This window comes from Puma concolor, chromosome C2 (assembly GCF_028749965.1).
Source record: "Puma concolor isolate L17-30 chromosome C2, mPumCon1.1.hap2, whole genome shotgun sequence".
NCBI lineage: Eukaryota > Metazoa > Chordata > Mammalia > Carnivora > Felidae > Puma > Puma concolor.
The window spans coordinates 142,247,131-142,269,160 of record NC_141675.1 but is presented as its reverse complement, the minus strand read 5'-3'; the positions used below and the strand labels follow the sequence as shown (position 1 = coordinate 142,269,160).

Here is a 22,030-nt window from a genome sequence, read left to right as displayed (position 1 = left end):
TCCCCTACAATGCCCCCACCCACACCTATTCACCTATATAGGGGCAGCTGGTTGAAAATGAGAGGGCAGAAAATGGGTTGGTTTTAGGCAGGGTACCAGTAACTTGCTCTTTCCATGGACCACAGTATCTGATAAACGAAAGTTCATCTCTATGGTGACCGCTACTGTTCTTACCAGATATTTCTAGTTGTCTGCCTACCAGCCTCGTGGCGGTAGGCTCCTCCTTCTCCGTAGTTTGAGGTTAAGCATTGCCCTGTGGCTTACTTCGGTCTTACATCTGCTCTTTATGTGTTCTGGGTGGTGAACCATAGGGGGATGCGATGCCACACCGAAGAACAACATAGAAGAAGCCAGCTTGGACCCTTTGGTATCTGAGCCTTGATCTTATTATGCATAAGTTACCTGGAGCCCAGTGGTTTTAAGTCAAACACTACATACATCAGTACCTGATTCTAGCACCACATGGTCTCTGAGTCCCTGCCTATACCATTCTTTCTATCTGATAAGCTCTCCCTAGGCCTTCTCCTGTACCCTTCACTTAATTAATTAGCACACTCATCCATCACAGTCCTTTCCAATAATTCCCCTAGGAAAGCTTCTCTGAATCCACACATCATGTAAGGTTCCCTGGCTATATGCTCCTACCCTTGTACTTTTCCTTCACAGCGTTTACAAATTCTTGGCTCTTTCGCATGATTCTTTGAGTGCAGGATCTTTGGCTGGGCCTGGTACACAGTAGGTTCTCCATAAATATCTATTGAATGACGGAACAAGTGCACCTAGCATCGAGAAAGCTGAGAATAAGTCTGGAGGATATAGAAATGATGCGTTGGGGGAATGCAGAAATAAAGATCAAGGCACAGATGCAAAGAGCCAGTGGAAGGGCTGGTGTGGTGGTGCTCAGGTAACATCCAGAAGCAGGTCCATTTCCATTCCAGTGTCTCAGGGCTGCCAGTGTTATAAAAATAGTGACTGGAAATCAAAGGGGAAAAGTTACCACTTTCTTTCTACCTACGTATTGAATTTTAAAAGCAAACCTTCAGGCCCTTTATAATCACATTAGAGTGACTCCTGCCATGCTTTTCTAAAACGAAAGCCTCTGAAGTATGGAGGCCATGGTGTTTAAAATGTACTAAGTAGGGAGACTTACACCATCTGAAAAAAATCCCAAGTTCCTGCCATACCCGATTTTGAAATTCTATAATTTGATATTGCCTTCCTCTGGTAATGTACACTATTTCTTAATTTATAATAGATCATACATATGCCCATTTGTTAAAAGCACAATAAAACAGCTCATAGAAAAGCAGAGCTTAAGACCTGTGTGGCTTTCAACGATATATTACATCTTTCTCTTTCATGCTTCTCTGGAAACTCTGAGTCTTAAGTAGTCTTATGTAAGGAGACATACAAACGCACTGGTGGTCTACTGGAGAGGCAAGTTACAAATATCTCCACGTGCAAGTACCTCAGAGTTCACTCAACTCTTGAGCCTGATAGAGAAATTGAAGCAGCCCTTGGAGGGTGGGATCTGAGAGTGACCATTGACCTACTGTGGCCCTCAGACAACCCTCAGAATGCTGACAGGGCGTATATAATGAATGAAATTAGAGAGTCTTTTACATTTTAAAAGGTGCTGTAACAAAACCCGATTTAAAGCTCATTGACTTTCCTCCATAGCCATAGTAAAGGTCTCATAAGCCTGTCTCTCTCCACCCAAACGAATAGAATGAGCAAAACTCCAACAGTACTGTTCTTTCTTCGTTTAATGTTTTATTTATTTTTGAGAGAGAGAGAGAGAGCGGGAGAGAGGGAGACACAGAATCCAAAGCAGGTCCAGGCTCTGAGCTGTCAGCCCAGAGCCCACCACCGGGTTCGAACTTAGGAACTATGAGATCATGATCTGAGCCAAAGTCGGATGCCTAACCGACTGAGCCACCCAGGTGCCCCAGTATTGTTTTTTATAATAGCTAAAGTATTCTGCATTCCTCCTTTTATAAATTTCCCCCTCCTGCTCTTTTCCCGCACTCAGCAAAACTAGTTTACTCCCTTAAACTAGTTTACTCTTTTATCCAAAAGAGATACTCACTTTGAGCCAGGCTGTGTCTGTGCCACTCTTTTAACAGGAATTACACCTAGCAGCTGCAATGTCCACAGACAAATGCCCAGTGGCTTCTGGGAAACAAAATGAACAAAGAATGAATGAGTGAATGGAAATAATGCAAGTTCTAGGTAGAGTGTATTTCTGTCACAGCCATTCTTTAAAATGGGAGTAGTCCCATTTTCCTTGCAAGCGTAAAGAGTAACATTAATTGTTTAAGAGTTATGCAAGCAGCCATATGGTAACTGTCAAGTTCCTAGCAGGAAGCAGCACACTCAAAGGGGAGATTGGAGAGAGTTTAATAAAAGGATCTTTCATAAAGGTGCAGATGGGGACTGGAGAAACCAACAAAAGATGGTGCAATGTTCTAGGCTATCAACAGCTGAGAGCCTTTCCCAATCTCTAAGACTGAGAGGGACAAGGAAAGAGAGTAGTTACCCAAGTCCAGACAGAGTACCTGTATGAAAAGGACCTCCCACCAGAGCTATGGCTATCCCTAGAAGGCAGCCAACTGACTGGAGGGATAGCCATAGCGTCCTAGGACTCATTCTCCTGTTCCTTTCAACCTCCAATCCCCCATATCCAGTTTGGCCAAACCCAAGCATACGTCGGAAGGCAAGTTGGTGTATTGGCACAGTTGTTATGGGTCAGCCTTCCTGACTATTGAGCAAGACGGAGAGGGCTGGAAAGTGGGTCAGGAGGGGTAAGAAAATATCCAGTATATTAACACACAGTAGAGACGGAATGCATGGCCACCGACTCTGAAGCTGAGTGTGATAAAGTAAGAAAGCAGTGACTCCTATTCATTGATTCACTCATTTAACATTAGCCCCTTATTCAGCCCCCATCCTGTAAAAGAATTCTGCTAGGTCCTGAGCATACAAAGAAATAAAGCATGATTTCTGCCTACAAGGAGTTGTAATGGGACAATCAGACAAGTAAATAAGCAACTGACAACACATCATAGTGATATTAGTGAAATATTGACAACGTATTTTACAAGGTCATTCTTTTGAGATTCGGGTTGACAAATTCCTTACACTGATTTGAGACACATGCCCACAGAGTGCCAGAAATACTGGTGAATAGCATGACAGGTGTGCTTACAGCTCCATGTACTTAGAATTTGCTACTAAATTTTATATTATTTGAATCAGTCTTAGAGCAAATACATCTGAGTTTTAAATTCTTCAAACCTTCTAGGCCTTTTGCTGTGAAAGAGTAAGTGGCTTTGGCTGGTTATGTTCCATGACCAGTGTTTGCTAACATTCACTTTTGCAATTGGTCCCCTCTCAGAACCAATGCCAAGCATCGCACACAAAATACACACACACACACACACACACACACACACACACACACACACACCCTGCTACCACCACCACCACCACCACCAATGACAACAGCAACAGCCTAGTTGATGTTTTGTCACGACCAGTTCTGGCACGCGCTGCATGCTGTGTGGCCGAAGTGAGAGGATACTCAACTTCTATACCAGTAAAATTCCTCCATTAACAACACATAACTTGATTACGGCAGAAAACGATCGTGCAGGCTGATTATGAAGGGCTTGAATTCCATAAGCATTTCTCAGCTCTGACGACTTTTATAACACACAAATACAAGCAGATTGACCAACCTAAGCTTCACAGTGTATGTCAAATGATATAGTGTGGGTTTGTTAGTCTCCAATGGAAGATCTGTTCATGTACTCACCATCGTTGTAGAGCTGCTGACCAATACATGTTCGTATTCCTGAAGATATCTATATCAGTGTTGTGCCATAACTCATCATTGTCACTAGAAAAAATGGGATGGGTGCAGTAACATAAAACTGTCAAGAAAGGAGTCCTCATGGGTATTTACCCAAAGAAAATGAAAACACTAACTCAAAAAGACACATTCACCCCTATGTTTACTGCAGCATTGTTTACAATAGCCAAGATATGGATGCAACCTAAGTGTCCAGAGATAGATGAATGGATAAAGATGTAATGTGTATATACAATATATGCAATGGAATATTACTCAGCAACAAAAAAGAATGTTGCCATTTGCAACCAAATGGCTGGACCTATGGTATTTTGCTTACTGGAATAAGTCAGACAGAGAAAGGCAATTACCATGTGATTTCAATCATATGTGGACTCTAAAAAAAAAAAAAAACCAAATGAACAAATAAAAAGCAGAAATAGGCCCATAAATACAGAGAACAAACTGGTGGTTGCCAGAGGGGCAGTGGTGGGGGGTGGGCAAAATGGATGAAGGGGAGTAGAAGGTTACGGAATGAATGAATCAAAAGGATGAAAGTTACGGCACAGGGAACATAGTGGTTTTGTAACGTCATTGCATGGTGACAGATGGTAGTGACATTGGCAGTGAGTACAACATACAGGATAGAGAAGGTGAATCACTGTGTTGTATACCTGAAACTAATGTAACATTGTGTGTCGATACTATACTTCAAGAAAAAATTAATTTTAATTTTTCTTAACATTTATTCATTTTTGAGAGTGAGAGAGACAGAGTATGAGCAGGGGAGGGGCAGAGAGAGAGAGGGAGATACAGAATCCGAAGCCGGCTCCAGGGCCCGACGTGGGGCTTGAACCCATGAGCCACGAGATCATGACCTGAGCCGAAGTCGGACGCTCAAACGACTGAGCCACCCAGGTGCCCCAAAAAATTAATTTAAAAAAAGGCAAGGAACTTCCAAAGATCTTTTGCTTCCTTATTTTGAAGACCCATTATTACCAAAGGTCTAAGAGCTAACTCCCTCTAAAGGCCTCCTAATATACCTCTGCTTGTCAATCATTCTAGCAAACAGCTTAAGTGCTTAATAACGTAAAATCCAGTAGCACTGAACCACAGTGACCTCTGTCAAAAACAACATTACCTGCAGCTGATAATTTTAAATTAAGTGAAATAGAGACTGGTGGTATTGTCCCTGACGGTCGCAAGCTGTGTCTCCCTGTGCCTTCAGGATCTTGTGTCTTTTTGTGCCACACTGTTGGTCCAGCCAGCCTCCGGGTCTGCAGTAGTGTGCCCTGATTCCCAGCCCGTGCCAACGGCTGCTGCTGGCTCCAGCAAAACCGAGTTCTGTATACATTTGACCCATTTGAAGCAAAGCCGAGAGTGATCATTTGTATTCTAAGATTCAGTTCAAAGTTGTGGTTATCTGTTTTCTTCACGCATTTTATGCTTTACAAATGTAATGCATAACACTCATTAATTCAATATATGAATTGCATGTGTGTGCTCCATATGAATACATGACTCAATCTATAAAAGGTCATTTGTATCCAGTTTATCAGAAGCTCATTTATTTCATAAAACTCTTGTACCTTTCTAAAACGATGCAAAAGGAGCATATGTAACAAAATCTGATGTGACAGACACAGAATGGGCTTTGAACTCAGTAAGTAGACTTCTATTCAAATCGCACATTTGCCACTTACTCACCAGGTGACTTTAGACAACTTAGTAAACCCCTCTGAGCCTTACTGTCTTTGTATGGTCAGTGGCAATGACAATACACAGCTATTGGATTGTTGTGAGAAATAAGCAAAATAAGTAAAGTATCTTTGTAAAACATAGAGAGGAAGGACTCAGTATTTTAATTTCTTTATGTCCCTTTGTTTGCTATTAATAATGGACTAGGTGTGTGTGAAATAGATACCAAACCAACAAAACTTTATGGTTTAGCCTGCCTGTCTCAGAAAACCTGTGTTGAAAAGGCTCATGAGAGATTTATTTGAATGTGCTTCCTTCTCTTACACACTTTCTTGTCTGACGGCCACAGATACTCAGTAAGCAAGCTCCTCAATAACAAGGCAAATTGATTTCCAATTCGGACATTTCTTCTGATTATATAAATAAAGATACCATCTCAGTAGATTGAACTGAATCTTAGATTTTATTTTCACATTTTTCCCCATTTTAGGGTCTTTCCAACAAATTTCTAGCAAATGCTATTTACAGGAATTTCTAAAAAGAGACCAAAGGCTTTTAATTGTAAACCTTTTGAGCTAAAAGCAGAAATTCAGTAACTAACAAAATGATAACATTTTGGCTCAAAATTAATATTTCTATTTCTCTTCTGCCAAAATGGTTTGCTTCTTTTTGATTGATAGTTAACCAGATTTCTACCAGAGCATTTCCAGATTTTTAAGTTTTTCCTTTACCCTTTCTTTATAGAATTGCTAAAGTTTATTTCTTGACATTTCTGTATGATGTTTTCATAAAACAGTCCACTCCTTTGTCTCACTATATTTTGTCTGAGCTTTTTTTTTTAAAAAAAGGTAGCAATAATGCCTTAATATTCATTACCTCAGACTTTGTAAAATATCGTATTTCTAAAGGCACAACAGGTGAACAGAACCTCTGATCGCTGAGGTGTTACATTATTTGAACAAAATATTCTCCGGGGACCTATGCAAGATTCTGACACCTAAAACCTGAATTTAGCTTTGAATTTGGCAGTGGAGCTCTTAGCAAAATAGCAGTGCTCTGGAGGAGCTGAGCTTTCTTTATGTATGATTCATCTGGCCATATTCATGCAAACTAAAAGAAATGTACAGAGACAGCAACGAAATGGAATCCCAACATAAGCCAGTTATACTTGATGAAAGTGGGAACCATTCAACAATCAAGTAACTGGGGCGCCTGGGTGGCTCAGTTGGTTAAGCATCTGACGTCGGCTCCAGTCATGATCTCATGGTTCGTGGGTTCAAGCCCCGCGTCCGACTCTGCTGACAGCTCAGAGCCTGGATCCTGCTTCAGATTCTGTGTCTCCCTCTCTCTCTGTCCCTACCCCACTCATGCTCTGTTTCTCTCTCTCTCTCTCTCTCTCTCTCTCAAAAATAAGGAAACATAAAAAAAATTTTTTTAAAAACCAAATAACTGTCCTTAAAAATGAAAGATTTCTAAATTCGTGGATAATATAAAGAATTACTATTAGATATTCTTTTTTGGTTGACTTTCTAACCTTCGAGGTTTATACAGCATTCCTTGAGAAAAGTAACAGTGGTTTGACTTTAATTTGTTATGTAACTTGGGTTATGCTACATAATTAAAATATAATGAGCTTACGGAACTTCATGCCTGAAAAAAAATTAAAAACCGTAATATTTTAGAAGTTGTGCTTGCAGCTTATTGACAGGAAACACTTGTTTTGGTAATATTTTGGCCTGTGGACAAAGACAAGTAGGAAGCTGGCAGTGCTTCTGGCCTTTGCTCTGGCTTTAATTTGCTTCAAATGTCCAAATGCCCTTCTCTATGTTTCCTGGACAGAATAAAGTTATGTGAGGGCAGCCTTTCCTTGACTTCTGATCATTCATGTCATAAGCACAATATTTGCAAGAAAAATAAAAAACAATAGAAGTGTCCAGAGCTTCTTCACTGAAGGAGTCAACTTTCTTTACTGTCTAATTCATTGCAAGCTATTGACTTGAACTCTTGGCTTATGTCGTGCACGGAAAGGAATGCCTTCGCTCAGATTTTTGAGAATTAACAGGGCCGCAGTGTTTGGAGGACATGGGATTTGTTCCCTAGATGGGGTTCCTGAATCTTAAAATGCCTCACCTTCCTGTCTCCTTTGATATCTAGAACCCTGAAGTAAGGACAAGAGTTCTGACACCACTTTAAAGATGCAAACAAACAAACAAAACCAAGAGTCACAGAGGTGACGTGTTTCCCATAAGGCTCATACAGTCACTTAGTTAATACAGAGTTGTAGTAGTGGGCTCAAAAAGAAGATGGGAGAAAAAGAAATAGAAATATACAGACGTTAGTCAGGAAGTTCGTCAGGGCTGAGGCCTCTGGAGAATGATTTGATTTGTATTTTATTGTAAACGGCCACTCACTTTCATGTGGAGTCCGGATTGTAAGGGGCAAGAGAGAAAGCAGGGACCCCAGTTCAGAGCCACTTTGGGGAACAAGAGAGAGGAAGATGATTGTGATCCTTCTATAGGCTACGATAAAAAAGAAATTTGTATAAATAAAAAATAAATAAAGAAATATAAATATTGATATATTTATAATTATATTATATATAAATATTTATATATTTATATTTATATGTATATTATATTTAAATATATATGTAAATTTAAATATATTTATTTATATATATTTATATATATATAAATATATATATTTAAATACATATATTTTATATTTAAATATATTATATATATTTATATTATATTTATATATAAATATATATTTATATATAAATTTATATATATTTATATAAAAATATAAAAATATAATATAATAATATAAATATATATATATATAAATTAAAAAATAGGGACAAGAATATCTATTCTATTACTAATTCAAGACTTTTTTTTTCCAGGAGCTTCTGGTATTTTCGGTCTGGCCTTATCTTATCCACCAGAGTCAGATTTCTAAACTCATTCGATTCTCTCTCTCCTCTATCCGACACCTTCAATACTTTTTCCTCACCTTACATACGCAACTCCAAACTCTTAGGATGGTCCCAAGGCTCTTTGGAGCCTGGCCTCATCTTTCCAGACTTCCTTTCAGCCAAGCTCTCCACCCCTGTCCCCTAAGCCTGTATTCTCACAAAACTGAACGGTCACGCTTTCATACCTGTTGTTCTTTGTGCCCAGAACACTCTAACTTTCTTCCTGGCTTAGAAGAACATAGTCATCTTCCCAGTGCCAATAACCCAGATCTTTTCTGGGAAATCAGTTATCCCAGGGATAAAACCACCATTGAATTCATTTCCCTAATAATGTTTTTCACAATTTATGCTCAATAGCTGTGTCTCCATCTCTCCCGATAGACTGTGAGAATCTCAAGGTCAAGAACCTGGTCTTTTTATCTTTTCTCATCATTGTATCCCTCAGTCTATGGTAGGGGCTCATCAGTGCTGATTGAAATAAATTAAGGTCTGTCTCATTATAAAAAAATAATGACAGGTAAAATAAAATATTTTCTCTAGAAAATCAAGATGTGAAAGCAAAAGGTCCATTTTGATCAAAACAAAACTAAATTTTGTGAGCAATCAAACTGTACATAAATTGAGAGTATTCTTCTGATATATAAATAACCTTTAAAAAGTACCATCTGTGCATTTTTCCACGTCAGTGTTTTTTTAAGTTCTTTTTTTTTTTTTTTTTTAAATTTTTTTTTCAATGTTTATTTATTTTTGGGACAGAGAGAGACAGAGCATGAACGGGGGAGGGGCAGAGAGAGAGGGAGACACAGAATCGGAAACAGGCTCCAGGCTCTGAGCCATCAGCCCAGAGCCCGACGCGGGGCTCGAACTCACAGACCGCGAGATCGTGACCTGGCTGAAGTCGGACGCTTAACCGACTGCGCCACCCAGGCGCCCCTTAAGTTCTTTTTTTCCAAAGAGGGGTGATGTCACAGGTTCCTTTAAGCTTGTGATAAAAACTGTTGGATCATTTCACAAATTCATATGAACACACAACTTTGCAAATAATTTTGGAGGCTTTCAAGCCCACTAAAATCCCCTCATGCGATAGATCAAGACTAGGTGAAAGTATCTTCTGTAAGCTTTTAAAAATATATGGTAAATCTTCTCTATAGTTGGAATATCGCTCACATTGCCAACTGTTACTTTCTCATAATGTGTCAACGTGCTAATAACTAAGGGTGAAATATTATGTTGTAGGCAGCATATAGTTTTGACAAAATATCACATAGAACATTACAACATCAGTACAAAACGATGTGAGTTTTCATTCCAGATAGAATTCATTTGCAAATGATCACAGTGTAACCTTTTCAATCCATACCACCACAGATCCTTTCCTGAAGGGCAAAACAGCTAACAAGGAGCTCCAAAAAGAGAGAGACAGAGAGAGAGAGAGAAACATTTTAAATCCTACCTTAGTCAGCTAAAGAAATTAGTTGAATTCTTCCCAGATGTGAGCAAATATTTTATTCTCTCTCTTCCAGTTTTTTTTTTTCTTTGCTTTCAATTCAGAAGCTATGTCACAGATGAGCTATGAGTAGGTATAACAGAATGTATAGCGTGTATCCAGGACTGATTTTGTTGATCATTCTCTTTGGGACGAGATACACTCAAGAGTTCAACAGAGGTAGCAGTTCCATCAAGGATTGTTAAAAAAAAAAATGATGGCAATGTTATCACTCGGTCAAAATTAAAACAAATTAACAGAGGCCATTATTAGCTGTTATTGATTGATGTGAATTTGAATGTTCCTTTCGGGTAAGTTAGTCCTGATGGTTCTTATGGGAGTTTATTTGAAGTTGGTGTCCATTCATTGTACCACCTGCTCACAAAATGTAAGAATTAAAAAGCATACCCGAGCATTTCTCGAGGTGAAATGTATTGGCAGAGCTGTATCTATCTAAATAAATTTCTTTAGCATATGTATAAAGTCGTTTCAGTCTGGGCTAGCTAGCATCGGTAAGTTAACTCATGGAGAACCAAGGTCGCTGATTTCATCTCTGAAAAATACCTCTCACCTGGATTACTGCCATTGCCTCCTAGTCCTCTTTCTCAGGTTACCCTCACTCCTGACCGTCTCTTCTCAGCCCAGCAACCGGAGGGATTCCTTCCAAACCCCAATTTTGGATCATGTCACTCCTCTGCTCAGAGACCTTTAGCAGCACCCTATGTCCATGCAGAGTAAGAGCCAAAGTTCTTAAATGGTCTCCGAGTCCCTCTGGACTTGACCTGCTAACCTCTGACCTCATCTCCTACCATTTTCCCCCTGCGGCACTCTCCCTCAGCTACGTTGACCTCCTTGCTTGACTATCTGAGACCCAAATTACTCTCCGGTGGCTGTGCCATCTGCTTGGAGTGCCCTTTTCCAGGTGTTCGCTTGGCCAACTCTTTCACTGCCTTCAAGTCGTTGTATCTCAACTCACTTGTATCCCTTCCTCTGATCCTCCTTATCCTGCTGACTTATCGTTTTATTCCTTGTGGAATTTATTATCTTCTGACAATATTTATACTTTGTTATGTTTATTGCCTGTTCCTCCACTCCTTCCAAAATGTAATCTCTTCAAGGACAAGTGTCTTAATAATGTATTCCAAATATCTCAAATAGTACTTGGCACATGGTAGGCTCTCAATAAATATTTGTTGAATCAAATGAATGAATTGATTACTATACAGCCTAAGATTTACATATTAATTCATTCTGAAGATACAACAATGTATAAGAAGACAGGATCCTGTACAAAAACTAACCGATGTTGTCTCTACCATTAGGATCTATATTAAACTGTTTGCCACTGACCACAGACAGCCCTGAGTAAAGGAACAGGGATGGTTCTAACCACATCTATTCAATTTTGGGAGAAAAGACATCTGTTGCAAGGATTTCAATGATACTTCAAGAATGTAAATTACTGCCTAATTTTTGAACTCAGAGTGAGACATGATCCTGAGCCCTTTCCCATTCTTAAGGTAATCAGTTGGTATAAAGCTAAATCCTACCATTTGTTGGTATGTCAGCAGGCTGAACTTTAGGAGGATAATAGTCTGAGAGCCTCATAAAACACGGATGTACAAGGAGTAAAGTAGCATAATTTCTTCTTTTCATAATGAGATTAAAACAATAGCTTCAAAAACTAGTGTCCTAGACAACCATGCTGGGTGTCTAAGTCTGGATCTCAGACGATTGCAGATGTAGGACCAGACACGTCTCAGCATTGCCTTCCCAAATGCTCAGAGAGTGGCACCAACATCTTCAGCAAGCTGTGTGCAGTCAGCATAGGTGCTGTGACACCAAGATTCATGATCTTGTCGGCCAAGACTTCAAGGGCCACGTGAGAGGAACACTGACAATCCTTATCCTCTATCCAGTTGGCTGTGACAGAATACCATACTGGGTAGCTTCAACAATCGACATTTATTTCTTCTAGCTCTAGGAAGTCTAGACTTCTAGGGAAGTCTAAAATCAGTTAGCATGGTTGAGTGCTTGGTCCGGCCCCTGTTTCTGATTTAGAGGCAGCTGCTTTCTTTCTCCACTGGAGGCGGGGGTGGGGTGGGGGGAGAGAGACCAAGCTCATAAGTGGACTAATCCCATCATGGGGGCTCTACCTTCTTGACCCCGTCTAAATGTAATTGTTTCTCAAAGGCCCCACCTTCAAATATATTGCACTGAGATTAGGCCTTCAACATACGAATCTTGAGGGGACACAAATACTCAATTCGTTATAGTCCCCAAGAAATATCTGTGGAAATTTTCCGGGGCTCCTAGAGACTTAATGAAGAATTGTCTGGTCTGTGTCAAGTCCTGGGATTTGCTACGCCTTCTCTACCCACCTTCATCTTACTTTTGCCAACATGTCTGATACCTCGTCCACTTGAGTCTTCTTTTAGAGAAAAAAATAAAGAAGGAAATATTTTAATATGAACTGAATATACCTAAATGGGCGACTAAGTTTTCTGCTACATTTTTCTTTCAGTAGCAAGCCATTTCTAGGAAATAATTAGGTTTATCTGACAGTAGTACTTGAAAGATTAGAAGTAATACCATATTAAAACTGCATATAACATGAAAAGTAAAAAAAAAATGGATTCTAGAAAGAATCAGCTCAGATAATCCTATACAGGGTGTTCTATTTCTTTCTTATAATTCACTTTATTTGATAGGTACGTTATTTTTAGCCTTAATCGTAGTCAATATTATAATTGGTTAGATTATCCTAGTGAATTCTTAAATCCTGGCTAAACATTTCTTTTATTATTCCATAGAATCCCTTCATTACTTGCTGGCTTGTAGAATAATCTTCATATTAAATTAAGCAAAGAATTTTAAAGCAATATCCTTAAAGTATTTAACACATTCTAGAGGCCAATATAAGTGGCTTTAAGTTTTATGTATATTAAGCCATAATTTACATGGCTACTATTGTCTATTTACACAGACAATTTAAAATGATTGCATTTGGGGAGGCCTCTATCAAAACGAGGGAGCTTATCCAGCAGAAACCATCAGATATTCTATCATTAATATTTTTCAGGTGCAGTTTCCAGAAGAATATATTTTATATTTTCAGCTTTAGTAATAGTTAACTTTCTTATAATAACTGCACACTCAAGATTATTTTTTTCATAATTTAGGACAACCCTAACTGGTTGTCCATCAATAAATGCATTAATATTTATCAAATGAGAAGAAAATACCTTTTAATACGCTTTTAAAATGTTCTAAATATAAGTCTTTCAAGGGGTCCCTGTGAACTATCAGACTGTTACAATGATGTAAATTATACAATAAAAGAAATTATACAGTTATTTAAATAGCATTTCTTAGAAGAATACACGATCAGAGGAAGAATACTCGAATCAGTATTTTTGTTAAAGACTTTGAAAAACAGATTGTATGCCAATAGGCCTGTATATCCTACTGGTAGTGAGAAGTACTTTTAGACTCAGATCCTTACATTGGCTTTGGAACTGGCATAAAATGAAAAGCCTTAGTTACCTTCAATATACCGTCGTCTTCCATTTCATACAACTGCTTCTTTGAAAGAATTCCAGTGACCGGAAAGAACTGTATTAATTGAAAAGAACCAAGTCAAACATAAGGTGAGTGTGGGAACAAACCTCCGAGGGAAAAAATGCCCACATTGAGGAGCCTACGAAAGTGAAACTTCGTGTGTACATTGTTCTTTAATACATTTTTGAACACTTTTTGTATGAATGCCATTCTAAGGCACTGTTGCTGGGGTGGGGGATGGGGGGCGGACAAAAAGATGTAAACAAACTCTAAAGCTCCTGGAGCTTATATGCCACTATTATTTCAGATTAAGGATAGAGCCATATAAATGGTATAGAAAGAAATGTCTATCAGAGTGGAGGAAAGAGAGAGATACCATTTCTGCATAAAGAGATCAAGGAGGGTTTTATTGAGGGAACATTTAACATGCAGGGAACGAGGTGTACCAGGGTTAATTGGAAGACGGTGAGTACCCAGGGGGACTGAGCACACTGAAATAAATCTGGAAATGGAATTTGGACATGTTTGTGAAAATGACTTGGAAGGCCAGAAATCCAGAGCACCTGACCACAGCAACCAATATGTTTTTAGATTTTTTCGTGTGCAGGTTGGCACATGGGACACAGAGTACCCATGAGTGAGTTGTGAGTTTGAGTTCAATGGGCCAGTGATAAAAAAGACAAATATCTGTGCTCTCACATTTACCATGTTGAACTGTAAAAAGACCGCTCTGTCATTTCTCTATCTGCATTATTCATTTAATAGATATTTATTGAAAAAGTGTGACGGGCAATGGTAGGTAGCAGGGGGAATTGGTGTGGCTTCATTTATGGCTGCCTTCTTACCTCAGCTCCACTAATAATCTCTAAGCCACAGTTTCTTCTTCTGTAAAATGGGGATATGCTGCTTCCTCGCAGCTCTTATGCATGTCAAATGAGGTATTGTAAGTAAAAGCCTTATCAAGGCCTGACGTGTGGTTAGGGCTCATTTAATTCTCTCTACCCTGGCCTTTCCCAGGCTTTGCTCTCCCCCTCCCTCTGCGTCTCTTGTCTTCCCCCACTGCTAGAGCCACTTAAGCCTTCTTTATAGATTTCTCTGCTCTATAAATCTCAGAATTAAATCCAAACCTAAGCAAGAATAATTTAAGGAGTCCTTACACAATATTTGGGACTCAGCTCCAGTCCTTGTCTTGGTAGTAGCCTAGCTCTGACCTTGAGTGTGTTTCTGTCTTTGGACTTTTGCCCAGTCACCTCTTTACAACTCTGGTCTTTCTAAGACCCGGCTGCTGTTTTCTCCTGGCCAAACGCCACAGCCTCGCTTTATCCCCTTTTTTATTGGCTCTGTTGCCCTGGACCCCGGTCCGGTGAATGGAATCTCACTACTTACTGAATGTTGCCGATGTTTAGGGCCTGTCTGTTCTTCGGTGTATTTGCCTGCTTCTGGATTGGGTCCTGGGCTTGTGCCCTTCCAAGATTTTGTTGGTTTTTATGGAACTGAGCCACCCCTCCCCATAGCAGCTTTATTAGAGCACTAACATGGGTCTTTTGCCATGCCACTGGAATTTCCTTGGACACTGCAACTAAGGAAATACGTGATTGCCCGTGTGCAGAGGCCTGGATGGATGCTGGCATTTGTCCCTCAGTCTACCGGGATCGTCACCAGGCCTGTCCATACCTACACCATTCATAAAGGTACAAAGGGAACCTAAGGCAAGTCCTTACACTCAAGGATTGCAGGACAAAGAAGGAGAAATGACACAAGAGTATGACTAAGTAGAGTGCAGGGCAAGATACGGTAAGTGTGTCAGAGAAGATCAAGACACTGCGAATTCACAGAAGTGAGGAATCCCATTAGGTAGACGCATTTCTAAGCTGCCAGGTTCAAAGTGACATCTGAGCTGGGATTTCAGGTTGGATATCAACAGACAGATGAAGCTACACAGATGTCAACACACAGCTAGAACATGGAAGCAACATAAAAAGCTACAGGGTACCGAGGAAAGAGTAAGTAGTGGGTGGGAAGGCTGGAGAGAATCTGGTCTGGGCCTAGCTTATGGAAAATCTTAAATGCCTAGCTCGAGAAAAAGCACTTAAAAGGATGAGTATTCGAGATCAGGTGTAGTAGACAGCCACACAGGCTAGGTACTACTCAACCCCAGGAGGTCCCATTTGCATAGTGGGGGCTGACAAACTTCTGTTTTATTTGGCCAGATAGTCAATATTTGAGGCTTTGCAGACCATGTGGTCTGTGTTGCAACTACTCAAATCTGCCTTTGCAGCCAAAAGAAGGCTCAGACAGCATATAAACAAATGAGTATAGATGTGCTCCAATAAAACCTTGTTTATGGACACTGAAATTTGAGTTTCACAGCATATTATTATTTTGATTGGTTTCAACCATTTAAAAATGTAAAAAAAAAAAAAAAAGGGGGGGGGGGCGCCTGGGTGGCTCCCTCAGTTGAGCATCCGACTTCAGCTCGGGTCATGATTTCATGGTTTGTGACTTCAAGCTCCGCATCAGGCTCTCTGCTGTCAGTACAGAGCCCCCTTTGGATCCTCTGCCCCCCTCTCACTCTACCCCTTCCCCGCTCATGCCCTCTCTTTCAAAATTAATAAACAGTTTTTTAATATAAAAGATGTTTTAAGGGGCGCCTGGGTGGCTCAGTCCATTAAGCGTCCGACTTCAACTCAGGTCACCATCTCACAGTCTGTGAGTTCGAGCACCGCGTCGGGCTCTGGGCTGACGGCTCGGAGCCCGGAGCCTGCTTCGGATTCTGTGTCTCCCTCTCTCTCTGCCCCTCCCCCGTTCATGCTCTGTCTCTCTCTGTCTCAAAAATAAATAAACGTTAAGAAAAAAGATGTTTTTAGCTAATAAGCATACAAAATAAGCAGCAGACCAGATTTGGCCCATAGGTTATTGTTTGCTGACCTCAATCTAGACTCCATGTGAATGATACTCCTGGAATTAAGATACAGGCCATGATTGAAAACCATTGATGGCATTTATTAAAGACAAGCACGATACTGTCAAATCTGAATAAGAAAGAGATTAGTAAGAAGAGAGACAGAGATAAGAGATCATAGTTCAAGCTGTGTGTATCTGCGTTTGTGTGTGCATGTGCGCTATTTTGGACACAGTTTTTAACTGCCATGTAGAAAGTTCCTTCTGATTTGGACTGTTTATTTTTCTATACTCTCTATTCCAAAGTGTCCACACAATGTATGGTCATCAACTTGGAACTGTGACCAGCTCTGTGAATGTCTTTTATCCACGAGAGCAGCAGAAGTGTTTCAAGAGAAGAAAAACAATCATTCTCGAGGTTGTAATCTTCGTGGGAGGTGGGAAGGAACCCAAACCCTTGAGTCAAGGCAATAGTACATAGAAGTTGTTAGCAAAAGGAAACAAAGGAGCATTCGCTTGGCAATAGCCCGGTCCTATTTTATCATAACATCACATAAAACATCCTATAAAATTCACTCACTGTGCTTTCTGTTACGCTCCATTTTAAAAGCCAGCACTTGGACATGTGTCAGAAATCTTGGTTCAGTGACCTTCTGCTTCAGAAAGCTTTATCTCATTGTTGATATGCTATCTGCATTCCAGCACGTGGCCGTGGGTATCTATTTGCAGCTGACTTTATTCGATCCATTTCTTTTGTTCGTCACCGTAGAGTTATGTGGGCCAATGACTAGGCAGAAAAATTCCATGACAAAGTTCAATTAGCAGATTTTTATATGGATTTTTGTGGGTTGGTTACCACAGTACTGACTGGTTCCTGGACTCTAATATTTTAGGCTGTAATCGATCTGTGACCTTTCAATGACCATAAACGTGTTCCTAATGTTTCGTGTGTGTATAATACTGTTACTAGCAGCAAGAAACGTTTTCTGAACTAGAATCCTAGGGGGAGCTTCTGTGGAGGCCCATCTGTTTAATGTAGGAAATATTCGTCTATCAGACATAGATACATGCAGGCAGAATGAGCTTTCTCAGAAAATAAATGGCAGGCTGAGTTAAAAAGAAGCTCTCTATAGGGACAGTTTGTCACTTTAAAACAGGTGACTTGGACTCTTTCTGTCATGATGCTGTAGATTCCACTGAGTTTTCCAGAGAACCCAAAGCATATTTTAATAGTAGAATTCACACGTTTGAGTATTTTGCATGACATCTATTTATAAGATTACGCCTGCTATTGATGACATTTTTTGCATACGGAAAAATGATCAATAATCATGATTATCATTATTACCATTAAAATTTTACCATCACGAGCAATCTTGAGGTGACTTACAAAATAACTACATGTACGTTCAGTACCGTTTGATGTCTGACAACAAATATGCTCATTAATTAGCCAAATCTGTAAAAATTGATGTCTTTAAAAGACTTTGATATCGCCTCAAATACACGGTAATGAAATTTTTCAAATAGCTGACAGTTGGCCAGTATTATACCCTGTCCTAACTACACCTCCATCCTTGGAACATAGGGTCGGCTTTGTGGCCTAGTAGCTGATCTAGGTAGACGCTCTCTAGCAACAGAGCATCAGATACCACAAGAGCCGCCAAACTTGTGCTTTGGGTAATCTTTAATGTTTAACATATATGATAATTTCCTTTGCATTTTCTTCATACTCCGTACATAGAAAATACACCAGTGCTGATACATAAACAGCTCCTTACTTCGCTGCTTAGGCATCTCAGCCGTTAAGCAAGCAAGACTGGACATGGTACCATTGTTTACGGCTCTAACAATGTTGATGTAGAACAGCGTAATTCGTTACATCTCATCCAGACAGGCTTTCTAGGTTTCATACTGCATTATTTATGTACTTGTATTTGAACAGTCGCCTAAATATGGTAATTCTGCTTGCAGACTTTTGTAGCGGAAACTAAAAAGTCTTGCTAATACAAGCAGGGTAGGTATTATTTTCCCCATTTGGTGGATTTGAAAACTGAGACCCAGAGGTAATGATTGATTTACTCAAGGCAACATGGGTAGTGACTGGTTCAACAAGATCTATGCTCAGTTCTGCTGGATCCTACTCCTGTGCTCTCTCCATCTTAAGGAAGCCATTCCAAAGCTGGCTGTTGTGCGAAACTTGAGAAGTGCTCACCAATGCCCAGGGTTCCTTTCCTTGAAGGGCCCTTAGAAGACTACACTTCCCAACCAGCCCTCTTATAGTTAAGTGGGACCATGGAACTAGCTGACCATTGGACCATGAGCAGAAGTGATGTATGTCACTTCTGACCTGAGTTATGTAAAAGACTCTGTGGGACCTTTCAACACAATCTCCTTCCTTTTGGGGGCAAGCATGGAGGCCATATGTTGACCGATTGGGGCCATGAGCTACAATGAGCCTGGACTCCTGAGTCACTGCATGGAGGAGAGCCATCATGGTTAGTCACCTGACTTAAACAGACTTTAAGGAAGAAAGAAGCTATCTCAGTTAAGCCACTGAGTTTTGGGCTTGTGAGTCAAGGCAGCACAAGCTCAGCCTATTCTACTAAAACCCATCTAGATCCTTTCTACAGATGCTATCAACAGATGCTATCACCATTATCTCCCGCTATGATGTTGGGAGGGAGTACAAAAATTATACTTTGGCACTACTGAGAAAATAAAGCAGAAGGTAATATCAGGGTGCCTGGGTGGCTCAGTCGGTTAAGTGTCAGGTCATGATCTCACAGTTCGCGAGTTTGAGCCCTGGATCGGGCTCTGTGCTGGCAGCATGGAACCTGGATTCTGTGTCTCCCTTTCTCTCTGCCCCTACCTCACTCACGCTCTCTCTCTCTCTCTCTAAAAAATAAACATTTTTTTTTAAAAAAAGAAGGTAATAGGGATTGGTAAAAAATTAGTTGCCACTATTTAAAATCAATGGTCAAGGAAGGACTCATTTAAAAGATAACATTTGACCAATAAGTCAAAACCATGCAGATAAATCTGCAGGAAACACATTCTCAGCAAAAGGGAATCGTCACGTTTCTGACATTTGAGGAGTAGCAAAGAGGCCAGTGTAGCTGGAATACAGTGACTGGGGGAAGACAGTAATGAGAAATGGAGTCAGAGTTAAGGAGAAAGAGGCACATCATGGACAGCTTTGTGGGCTGTTATAAAGACTTTGGCTCTTACTCTGAGGGAAAGCAGAAACCACTGGGAAGTGTAATGACATAGTTTAATTTATATTTTTAAAAGATTGTTTGCTAAAAGCCTATTTATGACATTAAACAGTTATTTACATTGGATGATGTTGTTGCAATACAACCCTGATTTCAGGATGTGGGGTTTGGATACATGGCTAATTCACACCAAACCGACGCTGGTGGTGTTAACTCACACTGAAAATTATATGGATGACAATCAGACCTCTATCAAGGTTCCCAGTGACACCCTAGACTACAGTGCCCTTATTTGAAACACTTGCCATAAAGCTATCAAAGAAATCCTTGCAAGAGTCCTTATTCTCCTAAACCTCCACTGTAAATCATCAAAAATACTTGCATATAATTTCAAACCAGCGCTTGAAGTGTCCTAGGCAATGACAGAATGAAGACATTAATCTTCCAAACTCTTTGCTTTGTCATTTCCATCTGGATATTCAAAAGACACTTTTTGGCTCAGTGTCTCCCAAAATGGAACCATTCTCCACTCGCTCCAGTCTACTACTCCAGAACTTAGGCCCACTGGATTCCTGGTCTTTGTTCAGAAAACCCTTATTACTCTAGTAGCTCGAGTCAGAAACCCCAGAGATTGCTAACCATTTCTAGAAAGTTCTTTGTCCTACACAATTCAACCCTTTCCCCTCACTTTCTCCAGTGCGACCTCAAATCCAGCCCGTGTTCCCTCTCATGCAAATTGTTGGGACAGTCCATAATGGATCACCTAGGTCCCATTCTTTGCACACAGCTACACGAAGTATCTTTCTAAAACACGAATCTGATTGTGTCACTCCCCTCTTTGCAAGGATGAGCTAAACTCTTTGGACTTAAAGATCCCGTACCATCAAGTTCCTGCGTGCATCTTTAGCCACATCTCTTGTCACTTCTAGATTGCAATTTTTACAGCAGCTACACAAGACTGCTTGTTGTTTTCCAAAATCCTAAGCTACTTCACACATCTGTGACTTTGCACGTGCCCTCTGCTGGAATATCGTTTCACCTTGTCTGACTGGCAAATTCCTACCGCTTTCAGCCTCTGCTTATAGGTCATACCAACTGTGAAGCCTTCCCCGACCCCGCCTCCAGGGCCCCTCAGATGTAACTGTATTTCAGTGGTGCTTAGAACTCATATCTGTTGCCCACACCACACAATACTTTATATGCCAAGCCCCTGAGACAGAGGGAAAGGACATATATAGTAGGTGATTAGTCCACGTTGAATGAATTAATAACTCTAAATACCATTCTGACTCTATTGCCTGGTGTTAATATAATTAAGGGGATGTCACATCTGTATGCTGACCCGCATCCTGTGCTGCTCAGTGGGTAGAAAAATGGCATTGTGTTACCACATCCTTCTTGAGGGAGAATGTAGTAATTTCTTTAAGTAGTTTGTTGGGTAAGTTGATTAAAAAAAGCACTAATTTTGAATTTGTTTTTGCTCGGGTTTCTGGGTTGTTTGGTGTTTTTTTTTTTTTTTTTTGGCTTTTTATTGCTTCAGATTGACTTATTTTTGTAATTCTTTGGCTTGCACCTGATGTTATTAAATGATTACCATTCTTCTTAGGGCTGACCTCATTTTCTTGTCCAGCGGACGCTTTGACTATGAAGGGGAAACCTGTTGCGAAAAATCAGCCTCTAGCTTCTTGGTTCCTATGGGGATCTGAATTCTAAAGCTGTGTAAAAATAGACTCGAGTTAGGAGAGCAGCTACTCTAAAAGTAATAATCAACAGTGGGAAAAAAGTAAAGATGCTTGATTTTTTAAGGGACTACATTTTAAATTTTTTTTTTCAACGTTTATTTATTTTTGGGACAGAGAGAGACAGAGCATGAACGGGGGAGGGGCAGAGAGAGAGGGAGACACAGAATCGGAAACAGGCTCCAGGCTCTGAGCCATCAGCCCAGAGCCCGACGCGGGGCTCGAACTCACAGACCGCGAGATCGTGACCTGGCTGAAGTCGGACGCTCAACCGACTGCGCCACCCAGGCGCCCCTTAAGGGACTACATTTTAATGATACCACATTGTTTAGTATTTATATTTTGTTCTTTTTTTTTTTTTTTTTCTTATTACAGGATAGCGTATGTTCTATTGGGACATTGCTGTTTTTGCCTCATTAACTTGAAAGCCCTCTCTAGTCAGCATAAGGCATGTTTGGATGATGACTGCAATAATCTGCTGTTAGAACTGGCGGCTGAGTCATCTGTTTTTACAGGATGGTAGTGTAAAGAACTCAGTCATACATCTCGTGTCAAAATTGAGTGTGAATTTTAAAGTCAAACGTAAAATGAACC

At 40.2% G+C, this 22,030-nt stretch overlaps 2 protein-coding genes across 5 annotated transcripts in view; one reads left to right on the top strand and one right to left on the bottom strand.

The window, feature by feature from the left end:
• The window catches only part of LOC112850414 (uncharacterized), a 327,008-nt gene that overhangs the window by 29,898 nt on the left and 275,080 nt on the right, over positions 1 to 22,030 (bottom strand). For all 4 annotated transcript variants that reach the window (XM_086675794.1, XM_086675795.1, XM_086675792.1 and 1 more), the window contains one exon: positions 13,564 to 13,632. In XM_086675794.1, the coding sequence (XP_086531920.1) occupies positions 13,564 to 13,632 (69 nt within the window). The remainder of the gene's footprint in view (positions 1 to 13,563; positions 13,633 to 22,030) is intronic.
• The window catches only part of CYYR1 (cysteine and tyrosine rich 1), a 108,683-nt gene that overhangs the window by 36,541 nt on the left and 50,112 nt on the right, over positions 1 to 22,030 (top strand). The window lies entirely within an intron of this gene.